Genomic DNA, 16,406 nt, shown 5'->3' on the forward strand with positions numbered 1-16,406 from the left:
CGGAACTCAAGGCCGGGCGGCCGTGGGCCGGAGCTGACAGCCCGAACTGGCATGTTGGTAGCCAGCTCGTAGGCATGGTGCTTCCAGCGACGTTCACGACGCTAGATGGATACTGCATCGAGTTCTCGAGCCCGTGGATGAGTTCGTCGTTACCGATTGGTCTCTTCTCTTGCTCACTCGTCGCCGCCTCTAGCCTTGCCGCGTCGTCGGAAAAAGTCCATCACACGCTTGGCCGCACCGCTGCTGCCCTCGTGTCCCTGAAATCCGTCTTGTTCGTAGGCATCCGTAAATCGCTTGTTGCTCTTCTGGAGCGTTCCACGGTGCGGGTGCCCACCGCTGGTTCCGACCCGACGGCCATCATAGCCTTCTGGCGTGTGTAAGCCGGAGCGGTATGACCCTACTTGAGGCTCCGTGGGCGGTCGCCGCATGTCCGCAGGCGATTGTGAGCCGGTCCTGTATTGCGATCCTCTTCGAATGTACGTAGGAATCGCATCGACGCTGCGCCCGTCCAGCTGCGCGGACTGAAACCGCTGATGGTTGGGGCTGGAACTGGTCGGTGGCTTCGCAAAGTTATTGTTATTGGCAGGTAGCTCGTCAAAGAATGGAGTGCTGCCTCTGGCATCGCCTGGAGCTGTCAAGTTTCGCAATTGATCAGCTCGAGGATCCTGGATTGGCAAATCGTTCCGCGAGCCCGCATCGGATGGAGTCGATTCGCCACTGTCCTTGCCCAAACCAATCGCTTTGAGGGAAAATGATGCCGGAAGCAGAGAGAATCGACGCTTGTCCCTCTTTTCTTCGGAACCTTGTGAAGGCGCAATGCTGCCACTGCGCTTCTTACCGAGACCGAGAGAAAATGAGCGGCGACCGCCGGAGAACTTGGAATCCATGGAAGCTCGACCAGGCTCCTCACCAGCCATGTTGTTGGCGATGCTGATGGGAGGATATTTCTTCTTCTCCGCCATCTGAGGCTCCGGTCGCTTGCCCTTCTTGCCAAATACTGAGCCGCTGCGGCCCAAAATCTTGGAACCGAGATCGCCCAGTGTGCTCGAGCGCTTGTGGCCACGGACCTCACCAACAGGACGAGGAGAATCGTTGAAGCCAGATACGCGCGCAAACTTGGGTGGCACAGCCACACTATTGTGCCCTGCCAGTTCGTCTTCAGGGTGAGCTGGTTGCTGAATGCGGCCTTGTGCATTGGTGTTCTCGACAGTGGGCGGCGCGGGCTGACCGTAGTTGAGCACTCTGGATTGCAGGCCCATGGATCCAGTAGATTGCATGGAGCCTCCTGTCTGGGGTCGTGCGCCTGAGCCCGAAGCGGCCAGGTAAGCATTGTCAGCTCCGACTCGACCCTCTCCGCGCTTGTCAGAGGTTATGGATACTGGAGGCTTTTGCTGCCCAGCACGGCTGTACTTGTCTCTTGACCCAGGTTCAGCAGGTAGGGGCTTCTCGTGAGGCGCAGAATATGATGTGGCCGCGAGATCCCGGCCTTGCTCGTCGGTGCCGCGCTGGGTCTGTGTCGTCGGTGCGACGTATTCGACCTGCACGGTGCGGCGTTTGGCATCTTTGGTCGAGCGGTGTGTAGAGTCGATGGGAGAATCGATTTTGGCGTGAGCCTTGGAGAGTCCACCGACGGCAGGCTGAGGGGATCGCTGCTTGGCGGCCTCGCGAACCGATGCGCTGCGCGTCATCATGGGTGTGTCAAAATCCTCAATGCCAGTGTTGCCATTCTGCACGTCCAATGGAGATGTGGTTGAGCTCGTAATAAACTCTACGACATGTGCGTATTCGCTGAGCCAGCTGTGCCGTGCAACCTCAAACAGGTCAGCACGCTTTCGAGGGTTGGGAACGAGTATTCGACGGAGAAGGTCGCGAGCATGCGGAGTAACGTATTCGGGAAAAGTGAGGGGTGTCGTCACAATATATTTGTACAGTAAGTTGATGTTGTCGCCTTCCGGATTGGCAGGGTCGTCGTCAAAGGGTAGATAGCCAGCAAGCATAGCGTACTGAATTAGGTTAGCATTGGACTAGGCGGCATCACACGCCGAACACATACTAGAATAACACCGCAGCTCCAAACGTCAACCTTGCGGCCAGTATATAAGGAGTCGCTGACGACAAGCTCGGGCGCAGCATAGCAGGGAGATCCGCAACTGGTTTGCATGAGGTCGCCTTTGCGCATGCCGTTGGACCGTATCCTGTCAAGGCCCAGGCGCTTGACCTGTTCGCGATCTTGCAGATTGAGTTCCTCTTCTTCTGAGAGATCCTCATGAGGGTCAAATGTGTTGGCAAAGCCGAAATCGGTAATAATGATGTTGCGATTACTGTCCAGAAGCAGATTTTCGAGCTTGAGGTCTCTGTGGACGATGCCCTTCTTGTGCAGATAGCCGACACCAGACACGAGCTGAGCAAATAGCCGTCGGGCAGAGCCGTCTTTTAGATATCTGTGGTTTAGAATGTAGTCGAAGAGTTCTCCGCCGGACGCATATTCAAGGATTATTCCAATGTATCTATCGGTCTCAACCATGTCGAATAATCGAACAATATTGGGATGGTGGAGGCCGCGGAGAATGGTGACTTCGCGTCGAATTTTGGCCAGACGCGACGGGTTCGATCCAACAGTATCGCGCTTGATTAACTTGATGGCAACCTGCGGTAATATTGTTAGTGATTTTGCCGGAGACGACGGGTGCAATGGGACTGTGTAATGGAACATGCCTGAACGCTGCTGTCTTGCTTCCAACCAAGCTTCACCTTGCCAAATTCACCTTCGCCGATGGTGTTTCCGAGAATGAAGTCACCGAATTTCGAGGTCCTGTGGCTTCTCGGGTGCTCTTGTCGCCGGCGACGCTCTTCTGGAGATCCCGAGGGCACCGAAGGGGCAGGCGCGCTGTCTCCCGATGGGCTTGGACGGTAACTCGACTCTTCAGGGTTTGTGATGATCCGACCGAGGTTGTCAGGTGTTTCGGTGGTACGTCTGGGAGTCTCGGTCTGATGCGTTCGAATGGGCATGGCGGTCTCTTGCTGGCGACCATCACGACTGGAAGTTTGCCTGGAGGCATCCTGGTGGGCAATGTGGGAGGGCGGCGTGCGACGAGCCTTGGGAGAGTCATAGTGGCCATTTTGATCAGCGTGACGATGATCGCTTCTGTTCGACTCGGGGACCTTCTCAGGGGTGTATCTGCGGGAGGAACCATTCTGGTGGCTGGACGAGGTCCGGGGCGGTGCCGAGGGAGCCATGCCAGATGAATGGTCGGAGGACCCGGGCTGGGGGCTGTTGTAATTGAAGGCGGCGTTGGTGGTAGATCTCGAGGCGAGGGTAGTGGTGATGTCGTTGGGATGAGCGGTTGCGCCCGAGCTGGTCTTGCGCGAAGGCGGGCGACCCGAGGACTGAGATGCAGGCGAGATGGGATGCGAGCCGTAGGTTTCCCGGGTCGGAGAAGCGTGCGCAGGCATGTACTGACGGCTGCTGGGTGAGGGAAGAGGCGACGAGGCCAGGACGGAGGGTGGTTGATGGCGAGACGTCTGCAGGGCGGCCGACATGATTGTCGAGGCAGCGGACGAGCGGCGTGGAGAGGAGACGCGCAGGACGGGGCGTTGTTGCGAGAGGAAGGGAGCGCAGGGACAAGGCAGCAAGGAAAAGAAAAAACAGACGGAGACTGAGATTGCCGTGTCTTTGATGAAGAAAGGAATCGGCCGAGAGGGGGGCAAGCTGCTCGTGGGAAGACAAGGCCGGGCGTCTACCGGCAACGACTATGCCCGGTGTGCAGCTGGGCGGTTAGAGTTGAGTTGATGCGATATGATTTGGCGCTGAGGATCAACAGGAGAGGAGAGCCTCAGGGAGGACAAGGCAGGTAGGGAGGGCTCCAAGGTGATGGGACCAGCAGCTGGCGTTTTTCTCTGGGAGGGCGGCGCCTTTTGGGGGGCAGAGTTGATGCTAAAAGCAGCAGTTCCAGCACGCTTTTTTAGCGGTAAACCAGGTACCAGATTAAAAAGTGGTCCCGCAAGTGCTGTGAAGGGCGCTGAAGCTCCCCAAGGTAGGTCCCTGCTAAGTACTAAGGTAGGTAAGGAAAGGTTCCTTGGAAACCAGGTACCTAGGTACGACGCAGGTAGATAGACACCTTGGTGATGTTCCCCGCAAGAAGGCAAGTAAATAAGTAAGTAGGTAGGTACCTAGGCTAGGCAAGCAGGTGCCTTTCTGATACCCAACTTAGTACTAAGTAAGTACTGAGAAAAGTGAAAAGCACTTCAAAAGTCTGAAGTACGTTGAAGAGGCGGGCAGGTACCTAGGTAAGTAAGTACTAAGTAAGGTACCTTAGGTACTCCGTAAGTAAGTACTGGCTGTACTAAGAACTTACTGTAAGTATCCTGGGCTGGGCTGGCTCGGCGCGAAGTCGCGGCGACGAATCAATCTCGCTCCTCCACCACGGTATCCTTATGCGAGCTGTCAGGGGTGGTGCCAAAAGCGATGAACGTTGCAAACAACAACAAACGACGCCCGTGGTAGAGGCGGGGACAAGTCAACGCCCAGAGAACAGGCGCATGAATAAAAAATATATATATAAATATTTATCTCTTCAGCGCATGGCTCGCGCGCGCAACGAGCCTTTTACTGTGTACCGGGCGGGCGCGTGGTTGGTGTGCGATGATACTGTTGCGCAAGTACCTCTTGCACCGATTGTCGGTCTGTTTCGTCTGGGGCCTGATGGCACACCCACGAGTCGCTCTCAGCTGTCAAATTCAATGTGCCGGTTAGTCCACGGAGTAACTTTTTTTTTCTTGTTTTCTTCTTTTGCTTTATTAATGCAATGACAGCACCAGCAACAACCACCACTCCAGGTGGGCTCGCGTTTGGGGTTTGGGGTGGGTGCGTGGGCGACGCGCGAATTGAGAGACGAGCTGCCAAGGGGAGGGGAACAGGCGATGGATAATAGCAGGGAACGGATGGTAGATGACAAGGACTGACAGGGAGGATCAGGAACACGACACACAGCGCGCGCCACGCATTGCACAACGCCAGTGCGTCGCAACAACCGTGAGATTAGACCCGGGGCCACAGCCTTCTTAGCGTGCAAGCTCCGCGCGCGCGCGCCTTGGGGGAGGGAGGGGGACTTTCTTGAGGAAAAAAGAAAAGAAAAGAAAAGACGTACATGTCAGAGTACCAAACTTCCAGGCTTGATCCGGGCCAGTCCGTCACTCGGACTCCCGAACACGTGGAAAGGATCCGAGGCAGCTTCGGGGGCACGACCTCGCGAGTTTGTCAATGTCGCCAACGGCGGTCGACGTCTTTCCCAGAGACTCTTCAAAGGCTGACAGAAAAAGACCCGAGAACTGAAGAGATGGGGTGGATGTTGGCGAGACTTGCACCAAGAGAGGAAAGCACCGAAGGAACAAAAAGGTCGCAGGGGCGAGAGATAAAGAGAAAGGGAAGAAAAAAAAAGAGGAGATCAATTCAAGGGCGAAACGGGAATTCAGACCATCGCAAATTGCATTATCATGTAGCTCCAGGATACTTGTATAACGCATGTACTGGCAAGTACGTACGTAGCTATTGAAACCAAAGGCGGAGGGGGACCATTGACACGACATTTGGCCATGATGCTTCTACAGTTGCTCAATGGGTTGCTATCCAGCATCTTGGCACATGTCACCTCACTCTGTTCAGTGATTTTTCTTTTCTTTTCTTTTTTTTCCCTCTAGAGGCGACAATGGCCAAGACATATACAATAAGAAATGGGATGCTACCATCACCGCTGAGCCAAGCCCATTGAAAGTGGACGACAGCCCTGCTTGGGTAGCATCACGGAGCCGTGCACCGAGTGGGCCGGGCGGCCCTGTGCTCATCTCCAGCGTCTTTTCAGGTACCATCTGGAGTTTGCCTATTGTCGGGCTCTTTGTCTTTTGACCTTGTCCTCCTTGGTGAATAGGTACTCGAGACAAGCTCAGCGCCAAAGACGCCGGCATCGGGTAGGTACTAATACATGTACTTGCAGGGGAGAAGAAAAAAAAATGATAACAAATGACAGAAAGCCTTCAAGTACCCGAGTTACTTACCTACCTACCTACTTATTAGGTACATACGCGCGTCGTCTTTGTCACTTTTTCTGTGAACCACCCTCCTTTCGGGGCGAGGAGAAAGGGTGGAAAGGAGCGGCGCGACCTTGCGTAAGTATGGTCCCGGCCAAAACAGCGGCCAGCCGGTCATCATCAGCCCGAGCCCGCTCTCAGGTATTTGCTCCAATAGACAAGAATCGCTGCCTCAACTGTCAGCCGATGGCGTTGTCGATGGTTTCTCCTTGTTCTACGTGACCCCAGCCAGCGCTGTCCCGTCGGAAGCCAGCCAAACGCCATCTCCAAGCTTTGTCTCTCGTTTACAATGTCTCTTGCATCTCCTTTCAAACAAGATCAAATTACTGAGTACTCTGCACCAAGTTCGACATCTTGCACTACCGGCATCTCTCACTCACATTGTTGCTTCTTCCAAGCCCTCGTGGATATCCGACCGACATCCTCCTAGTAATCTTTAGCCGGAGAAAGAGAGAGAGAGGGAGAGAGAGAGAGGCCGAAGGAGGGAGGGAGGCAGGCAAGCAAGTGTAAACTGAACTGCCGTGTCTGATTTCCCGTCATCCACTGCACTGGTAGCCAATTCCGCCTCAAGATTCGTCTCACCCCCATCTCTTTTTCTGCACCGCTGCCCTCGTAATCTATGTGATCGGCAACCCAATCCCACTCGTCCGTACGCGACAGGGCACCTTTCTACTTAGAGGTCGCCCGGCCGGCCGCGCCGCTGTCGAGGGCTGAGATGCCGTGGCTCATTCATTTACCATGCGGTTTCACGTCGGCGCCGCCTCCCCCCCACAGGCTATTGCCGTTCTTCCCTGGTGCTGGCTGCGCTGGAGGTAGTTAGCGCACCGGATAGCACCGGATTCAATGCCCTCGTTATTGCTGTTGCGTTTTTACTCATATTCCTATTATCATAGTCCCGCGTTTACTATTGGGTACGGGGTCATTGGTTAAATTGGTAATACCTGTCGGCCATGCCGTGCCCTTTTCCTCTCCACACAATGATGGCATGGTGGCTTGGCGCATGGCACAGGAAAAGGAAAATTGGCAACGAAATATGCCTTGCTATTGTTTTTCCAGCTCTGGGTGGGACGATCCCAGCAAGGACACACAGATCTCTACCTGGCTAGGGCGCCCTTCCACGCTTCCTTCTCGAAGCCGTTGCTCGTATGTGCCTTGGACTGCGAGGCTGTACAAAAATCAGCGCTGACGGCTCTCAACCACCGCCGCGGATCGTAGTCTATGCGAGGGCAATAGTCTGAGATGGGTCGTCGAGTGTGGCATCGTCTGCTCATCTGCCAAGGCCAGCCAGGAGTTCAAAATGAAGGCTCTGTACTCCGTACTCCGTACGCAAGGGAGGCTGCCCTCAACCATTGGAGCTAGTTCGAACCATCGTCCTCCCTTGGTTTGGGCTCAAATCTACCCCAGGTGAGAGAGATGCATAGAACCAGATTAATAAGGGAAAAAAAGAATTATTCAATATGGGCTGTGAGTTGCTCGGCGATCGGATTGCAATATCTCACTTTGCGTGTTTGGCACCTCCAAGACGCGTCAGGTGGAACACGAATAACTAGTTGACTTTCAGATTTTGAAATCGTCCGAACCTTGAGACACAATGATCGACTCGGCCAATCTTTCAACAGCCCTGGCAGTCTGGGTGAGCATGATGTGAAACTGCCCGCCATTGTCATAAAGGTACGAATAATGCGGAATACTCCGTACACGGAAGCACAAACCAGCAGACGAGCCTGCATAATAACTACCTGGCTGGGCAGGGATCCGCCTTGTCCAGCCAGAACAATGGCAGCTCACAACCAATCAGTCAAGATATGTGCTGCAAGATTGATTCATGCTCAAGGGGAATCAAGTGGATGATGCTGATGCTGATGATGATGATGTTGACAATAATGAAAGGCCCTCGCGACACAAATCCACTCCAGGTAATGGCTATGCACTGATGAATCTCATTCATCCGTTTGTGCATTCATTCGCTGCATTACTCCCGGTGTCTTGTTTCGTCTAGAGGACAAACGTCAAAGCTCCCCAGGGCCGATTCCAAATCTGGAAAAAAGAAAACAAACGTCGCAGAGACACGGAAGAACCACCGAGGATAAGAAAGAAAGAAAGAAAAAAAAAGCAATCAATGTCTTTTTTCCTGTTTTCGGATTCGACATGGCATTTGCTTGCTTGCTTGCCTTGCCTCGCCCTGCATTCGCCCTGTTTCTTTTCCTCTGCTGGCGTTCTGGGCACAAGAGCGAATGTGGTAGGTAGGCATCGCCACCGCTCTCGTTCCCCCCCGCCTCTCTCTCTCCCTCGACACAAAGACGGCAATTGGCCTCAGCGCAAAGGGGAGGACACCCCTCCCAGAAGAAGAAAAAAAGAAAAGCCGACGGGAGGCGCTGTAGAAAAAAAAACAAAGAGTAAATATTCTACGTCCACGTCACGATCCACAGACGTCCCTTCACGCGCGACGCGTATTGTACTTACTTCGTTGCGTTTCGTCTGCAATCTTGGCCTCGGCCTTGTTGCGCAACGAAGGACAGACCGAAAACTTGCACAAGCATACCCCCCCCATCAACGGTCCGCAAAATGACCTCTAATATTGGCAGAGCCATCGTGTTTACGTCCGGTATGCCCTTACCAGGTAGACGTCAGGGTAGCCGCCAATATCACTTGGACCTAACCTATACTTGGAGTCATACCACACGTCATAGCGACCGGCGTTTCTGAGGATTATGACGCAATGATACACGTTTACAGTAGCCAAAATCTCGTATTTGCATTGTCGGCTTGTTTGTGCATTATCTACAGCTCGTCATTATACCAGTCGTATCTCTATAGCTTAATGGAGATATTGCAGTCGTCCAGCACAACTGCCAGTATGCTCAGTGCGCCGGTGTAGGCCAGCATAATGGCCATTGTTACCACCGGGGACACGTCCAGGGTAGGGACCGTCATGTTCACCAGTCCCGTCAAGAGGTTCGCGACAAGGAACAGACCGAGGCCGTTGCGGTTGAAAGCCCGCATAAGCTTGCTAGTGGCAAACTCGTAGGCTGCCCGCTCTGACTTCCTGTCAGTCGCATTGTAAAACGCAGGAAAGAATATTGTGTCCAGAAAGCAGTAGCCGAGCACAAACACCGAGTTGAAGGCCGCGACCCAAAGCACGTATGGCAAGTTGGCCAGCCGCCTCGATACAGTCAAACCTAGCCCATACGAAAAGCTCGTGGACAAATTGTACAGCAGAACCCAAACGCCGGCCCACACGGCCATTGTCATTAGCAATGTGTTGCGCTGCACGCCGGCGCGAGCATCACCTCGCGGGTTCACTTTGCGTGGGAGCACGAACAAACCCAGGTTCTGACCGGCGAGAAAGATGGCCAGATATCCGAGAAAGCTAAAGATGCCCTCACGGTTCATCGAGAGCAGGTCGACGCGGGGCGCTGTCAGGATGTATGCTTCGAGCTCCGTCTTGTTGAGAGCAAGCTCATACAGGCCGGAGACGATCATGGACAGCGCCGCGTACGACGGAATGAAGCGCAATATCTCCTGGAACAGAGCCACAAAGGGCGGCAGGAAGCCCAGGGTAAAGAAAAAGTTCCAATGTACACCATATTCGCTCGTGTGCTCGGCGTACTCGAGCCCCTTGACGCTCAGGAAGCGAACGAAGCCGAGGATCAACAAGGGAACCGAGTGACGGAGCGACCTGAGCAGCCGAGTGAACGGCGACAGGAAGCGGCCGCTCGCCTTCTCCTTGAGCACCGGGCGCGCGGCCATGACGCCGGCGGTGAAGACGTAGGAGCCGACACCGAGGTCCATGAGCGACGTGCCCCAAGTCTCGACCTTGGCGAAGCGACGGGGGAACAGGCGAAAATCGACGGCGAGGATTGCGACGTAGGTGATGATTTGCATGGAGCCGCGGTACGTCGTCAGGAAGGGCTTGACGGGCACGGGGTCGAGTCTGGTCGCGTCGGTCGCATCGGTGGTGGTCGGCGCGGGGGGCAGGGCGAGTTTCTTCCTGCTGGGCGCCGAGGGCGGCAGCATGTAGACGAGGGCCACGGGCGTCGCGAGGAAGATGCAGAGCAGGAGGGGCGAGCTGGAGTAGAGCGTGGTCGCGAGCAGGACGGCGCAAACGTTGAGGCCGTAGTCGACGAGGTGGCCGAGAGCGCTGACGGGCTGGAAGAAGGAGTGGCGGGCCTGCAGCGCAGACCACAGTAGCACGGCAACCTGTGACGGTTTGTTCTGTCAGTACTGAATTGCATCCACATGTCCCTTCCCGGGTTCGCGGCTCTCGCGCATATTTCTTGGCGGCCCTTCCCGAGACTCCCGTCCCCAGCTGATGTCTCTACCGGTTTGCGCTGTCCCGTGCGGGCAAGCAGTGTTTGGTGATGGAACGCGTCTCGGGAGCCAAGCACGTGGAAAATGGCAGTTTTGAAGAGAGAGAGGGGAGGGAGAGAGACGGGGAGACGGAGATACAGAGGGAGAGAGACAGAGAGAGACAGAGAGCGACAGATAGTGACAGATAGTGACAGAGAGAGAGAAGAAGCACGTACCAGTGCAACGGCCGTGACATTGTTGATCTCGGAGACGGGTCCACCGGATAGATTTGACACAAAGTCTTCTTTTCGCTGTTTGTAGGAAGTAGGATTAGACATTATTAAGGGTGCAAGGCAGGTCTTTGTACGCTGCCAAGATCAAGGTAAGAATGGGAACAAAACAAACGACAGAGCCAGAAGTGAAGAAAAAGGGGGGGGGGCTGAACACCAGGTCGTGTCACAATGGCAAAGCAAAGAGAAGACGAGAAATATAAAAAAAGACAGAGACACAATGACGTGGCAGCTTCTTGGATCCAGACACGTAGGTAATAAGTGAGTTGAATAGAAAAGCCGCGAGAGCCTCCAGAAAATTATATGGGGAGGGAGAGGCTGGTCAGGGTCATGGACGGATGGACGGAATGGTACAACCAAAAGACTGCACAGCTGGCACTTTGGCCAGGTACCTGTTAACTGGCCTGCCAGCTGCTTCGCTAAAAAACACAAAGTGGGCCTGACGGATTTGCTCGTTGGTCATGATCCCGTCCGATTGCCCAGTTTTATATCGCGGCTCCCAGCGTCACCACGCAGCCGCGGATGCCATTTGCCGTTCCGGAATGAATGCACACAGAGGGAGAGAGAGGTCCGGCCATGATTGACTACAACAAACCCCGGACCGATGCATTTGTCCCCTCGAGCGCGGGCGGGCGCCGTCAGCGTCCTGCATCATCACACCCACCCTGACCAACTCACTCCATGCCTATTAGTGAAGCTGCGCCGCCGCCGGGCGTGACAACTTTGCCATTCGGGAGGAAGAAGGGGAGGAAGGGAGAGGGGAGGGGAGGGGGCTTACATGCTTCTTTCAGCTTCGCCACCCGTTTTCAACCTGAAGCACAAAAAAGAACAAAAAAAGAATGCTTCATGTAGAAGACATGATACCACGCAGCCTTGGTTTTCTTTTTTGTCTATTTTTTGTCTTATTTTTTTTCTTTACCATGTCAAGGGGAAAAAAAAAGAAAACGGCCCTTTTGGACCCCTCCTTTGACTCGTCGTCGCCGTCGTCGCCGCCCCCTTGTTCTTTGTCTGCCGTTTGGCTCACTCAACTTACGCCACACCGGACGCACAGGACACCGGTTGGGCAAAGCAAACCCCATCGTCACAGTGGCCACCTTCGTCACAACCGGCTGCTTTCTTTGTTCTATCCTTGATCTTTCCATGTCAGGGAATTGTGACCCAAAGACTACATGTGGTGGCTGTATCCGTAAAGTCTCATCACATTGCCCTTTCGTCTGCCTAGCTGGGGAGGCTGTGACCCGTTGCCGGCTACCTGGCCCGTTTCGGCATGCGAGGTCTAAAACATGTTTTTCAGAAAAGAACTCGTGATTACCATCCCATGTTATATAAGAATGTGTGCCAGAGCCTGTTTTTTATTCGCTTTGGTTTGGTCTGCTGTTCGTTTTTCTAGTCAAGCATTGCGGATCATTTTCGATCTCTATCCATCCTCTTGGTTCAATACTGCGACTGCTTCCCACTTACACGCAAACCCCAAACTGCAACGGGACAGTCTTGCTTCCTCGACGTCCACCTATTTCAAGATATGCTCGCCCAAAGAAGGTCGCAGCGCTTGAACCCAGACAAGCAATCCCATCGGTACAGATACCCGCCTCGCTCCCCAGATCATTCGAGTGACGACGACATGGACACTGCCACGCAGAAGCTGAAGCCGCCCCGGCGATCCAGCCTACCCGGGAGACGGAACAGCCGCGCGGGCAAATCTCGGGCCAGCAACAAGTCTCTATCGATAATCAACACGGAGAAGATCAGGAGCCACGTCGAACACGAAGCAAGGAATGCGCCCAGAAACGAAACCCTGTCGGCAGCAGAAGAGTCGAGACAGTTGAGTTTCCAACGGCATGGCGAGGCCCTGTGGAAGAAGGGCCCTGAGAACTTGGGTAACAGAAACATGCCTCACGTCGACATTGAAGCGCTTCCACTCCCTGCGACGCCGTCCTCGTCAGACCACGACAGCATCATCGCTCAAGCCGTCATTCACTCCCAGCGCAAGAACTCGGTCGGCCTACGCCGCAAGTTCGACCTAGACCAGGTGCATGCGACAATCCCCGAACCCGCTCGGTCACCCTCAACGCCCGACTTTGACCCCAAGAAGCTGCTCTCTGCCATTGCAGACACAAACGAGACTCCGGCACCCACAACATCCAAGCAGCCTGTTATCCCAATGCGTACGTATACAAGACTCACGCCAACATCAGCTTTGTGTATATCCACATGTGCGTAGGAGAAGCACATATACTAACACCACTTTCACATAGACCTTCAATATGCAAGACATTATCTCCCCATATTGGCCTCCATCATCATGCAGGGCCAACATTACTACGGTGGTACGTTTGAGAGGATCGAGCTGCCGATGCCACATCCGACAGCATGGGCGGAAACGGTCGCGTGGGTGTACACTGGCGAAGCGACGCTCGTGACTGACCAAGTTCGAGAGAATGTCAAACATTTTGGCGGCCGGCTATGCGAAGAATGAAAGAATGAAAGATTGAAGGAAAAAAGAAAAAAAAGAAAGGAAAAGAAAGGAAAAGAAAGGAAAAGAAAGGAAAAGAAAAAAAACATAACGACAACAACAACGAATCTTCAGCCATTGGGCTTTTCATTGAATGAACGCAGGACAAAGAATAACGACAAAGGATTTCTGGTGTGGTGCGTCACCACTTTGATATTTGTGTGAATGAATATATGACAACCGGTAAATGAAGCGGGGGACAGCGTCTTTGTTCCTTCTTTCACTTTTTCTTCTTCTTTTCCCTTCTCTTTTGTGCTGGAAGCTTACGAGTACAACGAGTCAATATATCTTGAGCGCTAGAATTATCACAACACTTTTTTTTTTTGTTTTCTCCTTTGCTTTTCCTTATTTCCTCGTTTCGTACCCTGTGTGTATGTGCGTGCAAGTGGCTGTCTTCATTGCTGTGGTGCGTCACTGCATGTGATAGCTCATGTTGGTCATTGGCCCTCCTCCGGTCTCTGTAGGTAGTTGGAGCGATGCAGCCTCGATCAGCCTGCCCATCTTGGCATTTTATTTTTTGAAAAGAAAAAGAAAAAGAAAAGTGTTGATAGTAATTTTCGAGGGATGAGTGCGTATGACGCCACAGTCTTCTGCAGGCTGATTTCTCTTTTGTTCCCACACACACACACTTACACACACACAATCATGGAGAGCTACATGCAATCCACACTTCGCCTCGCGGCATCTCGCATGCAAGCCAAAAAGCCGTTGAAAGAAGCAAAAAAAAAAAAAAAAAAAAAAAAAGAAAAGGAAAAGGCAAAGGAAATTAACACATGGCAACAAAGGCAACGTCCATAGACGAGTCGTTTCCGATATAGCTGGCGCAGCAAGAGGGTGTGGTGCGCGTCCACTACCAAAACTGTCGCCAAAGCGCCCTGCATATCAAAGCAAGAACAGCTCGTATTGACGAACATTGTGTCTCATCACCCCTATCTTTTTCTTTCTTTCAATTTTCTTTCAATTCTCTCTCGGTTTTCGTCTATGCAACATTACGACACTGGGCGTATCATCTCATGCAGACTAGTCCCCAGAGAAAAAACAAAAGGAATAATACACCAGCTGCATCCTGGCGGCTCCATCTGCTCAGTCTTGTCGGGGAAGTCGCAGGAGTAAGGCGTGCAGTAGCGAAATCTCACGATGCTAGAGCTAGCCTGGCCCCGCGTTGCATCTGTCAGCACAAACGTAACCCGCCCTGTGGAATAAACTCCGAAGTGAAAAGAATTAAAAATAAATAAATAAAAAAGACCAAAAGAACCCTTTTCCCCCCACCCCTTCCTTCTCCGGAGACTTCTCCGGCGCAGCACGATCAAGGGCTTCCCGGGGAGGGAGGGAAGGGGGGGGGGGGAGTGAGTGGGCGGATGCAAGACCCGAAGGCCGTCGGGGGCAAGGTGGTTCTCTTTCTTTTATTGTGATCCCGGGTCATATGGGCTTCGTCGCAGCACCTTGGCTTCCATTGTTACGGCTTTTCCTTCGTTGGTACCCGGGAACATGTTTTGGCGTCGTCGACGGTCGTCATCGAGAACAAAGAGCTAGACATTAAAAGCAACAGAAAAAAAGAAACAAGAAAAGAATAGATCAAAGGAACCCCCCCAGTGGGCTAACTAGCTCATGTAAGTCCAGTGTGACCGTGGGGACTTCACAGCCACCGGCGGCGGCGCCGCGCATGTGGCTGCTGCGGGATGGAAAGAGTGCGCGCGGCATTGGCAACTGCGCCATTCGCTTCAGGTAGACAAGAGCGAGAGGGAATGAGGACAAGGAGGACAAGGAGACGGATGGAGAGAGAGAGAAAGAATGAGCGAGAGAAAGTGCAAAGAGGCAGCCATGTTTCGTTGTTCTAAAAAAAAAAAAACAGGACAGTCTTTCTTTGTTCCTTTGTCTTGACCACACCCTACGAGCACCCGCACGCCACACCTGTATGCAAGCATGGAGTTAGTCAAGTACTTACTGCGCGCCGCCGGAAAGAGAGAGAGAGAGTTGTGATGATAAAATAATACTAATAATCCAAGTGACGGGCAAGATGGAACAAAGTAAGTACCTCACAAGTACCACGCCGCGTCTTCCTTGAAGAACCTTGTTCCCTGTCACCGGAGGCGTAACATGGGGCTTCCTTCACACCACACCCCCTCCCTTCGACAGACAGAGGGGGGATCATGATGGGTGTGTGGCGGCGTTGCTCCATCTGCACCAAGACTCCATCTAGGCCCTCTACTAAGTACATAGTCAATCTTTCCGTCCTTCTTTTTCGAATGCTCCCTCTCTGTGTCTCGCTCCCCGTCGTCTCATTGTTGCAGAAAACAAGGAGAACAAAGGCCAAGAGAAGACCACCAGAGGCTGGGGAGAATGAGCAAGTGCTAAAAGTTGTCTCGTCGACTGACCGACTACTCAGTAACTCGGTAGTCGAAAGAAAAAAAAGCCAGAGAGCGCGTGCCGCTCTAACGTGGATGTCTTTGGGAGTTTTGCTCCAGTTTCTTTCCCGTTTTTTTTTTTGGCCTCAGCTATTCTCATGATCCTTATCTACCTGCAGCACTTGGACCGAGAATGACATGTTTCTTTTGTGCCCCCCCCTCATACCCTCGGGAGGCGTTGTTGTGGTTGTTGTTTTACCGGGTCTCTACTGATGATACATGAGAAGAAAAGCCACCCTCCTCCCCCCACTGGTTTGGTTTGGTTTCTTTGCTTTTTTTTGTCGGTCGACCCTTGCTCCATCACGATTTGAGAATATGCAAAACATGCACTGGGCTCCACGAGTTTACCCTCTCTTTCTCCATCCCTACCTACTTACCCTGTTCCGCCCTCCTCTTCTCCACCCCAGGGGGGAAGGGGTGAAAAGGCTGAAGACGTCTTTTGTTGCGGAGAATCAGAAGCGCTTGGACGGGAAAAGACGGTAGCCCCTTTGCAACGGCCGTAAGTCTTTGATGAATCTGCGAAGCTTGCATGACTGGGGCCGTGCAGCCAGTTTCTAAAAAAAGAAAGAAAAAAACGAAAGCAGAGAGAAAGAGAAGGAAGAAAACCAGCGAGAAAGAAAGGAAAAAACAGATAATCCATGTCACGGATGTGGTTGTGAAATTCGGACATGTCACACGCTCTGCGGTCGCCGAGTGGCGTTTCCAACCTCCGTAGCCGGCGCCGCCGTCTCTATCAAAGAAAAACAACTTGGGGCTTTACGACGAGTTCCTCGGCGCATTGTGGCTGGCCACTCGGCCAAACCAGACCAGAGGACAGATGAGCAC

General features: G+C 53.1%; 3 protein-coding genes across 3 annotated transcripts; 1 reads left to right on the forward strand and 2 right to left on the reverse strand.

Moving 5' to 3' along the window:
• Nucleotides 1-173: 173 nt before the first annotated feature.
• V2A60_003329 (uncharacterized protein) lies at nt 174-3,540 on the reverse strand (the record flags this gene model as incomplete). The annotated part of the gene is made up of 3 exons (XM_083254665.1): nt 174-2,003; nt 2,054-2,647; nt 2,752-3,540. The coding sequence occupies 3 exons, from the start codon at nt 3,538-3,540 to the stop codon at nt 174-176; spliced, it is 3,213 nt and encodes a 1,070-aa protein (XP_083110791.1).
• A 5,355-nt stretch (nt 3,541-8,895) lies between these two features.
• Nucleotides 8,896-10,712, reverse strand: V2A60_003330 (glucosaminyl-phosphotidylinositol O-acyltransferase; the record flags this gene model as incomplete). Its single annotated transcript, XM_083254666.1, has 2 exons — nt 8,896-10,284; nt 10,611-10,712. 2 exons carry the CDS (start codon nt 10,710-10,712, stop codon nt 8,896-8,898), a joined length of 1,491 nt encoding a protein of 496 aa, XP_083110792.1.
• A 1,573-nt stretch (nt 10,713-12,285) lies between these two features.
• Nucleotides 12,286-13,140, forward strand: V2A60_003331 (uncharacterized protein; the record flags this gene model as incomplete). The annotated part of the gene is made up of 2 exons (XM_083254667.1): nt 12,286-12,829; nt 12,920-13,140. 2 exons carry the CDS (start codon nt 12,286-12,288, stop codon nt 13,138-13,140), a joined length of 765 nt encoding a protein of 254 aa, XP_083110793.1.
• Nucleotides 13,141-16,406: the final 3,266 nt, after the last annotated feature.

Source organism: Cordyceps javanica, chromosome 2 (genome assembly GCF_051103115.1).
Source record: "Cordyceps javanica chromosome 2, complete sequence".
NCBI lineage: Eukaryota > Fungi > Ascomycota > Sordariomycetes > Hypocreales > Cordycipitaceae > Cordyceps > Cordyceps javanica.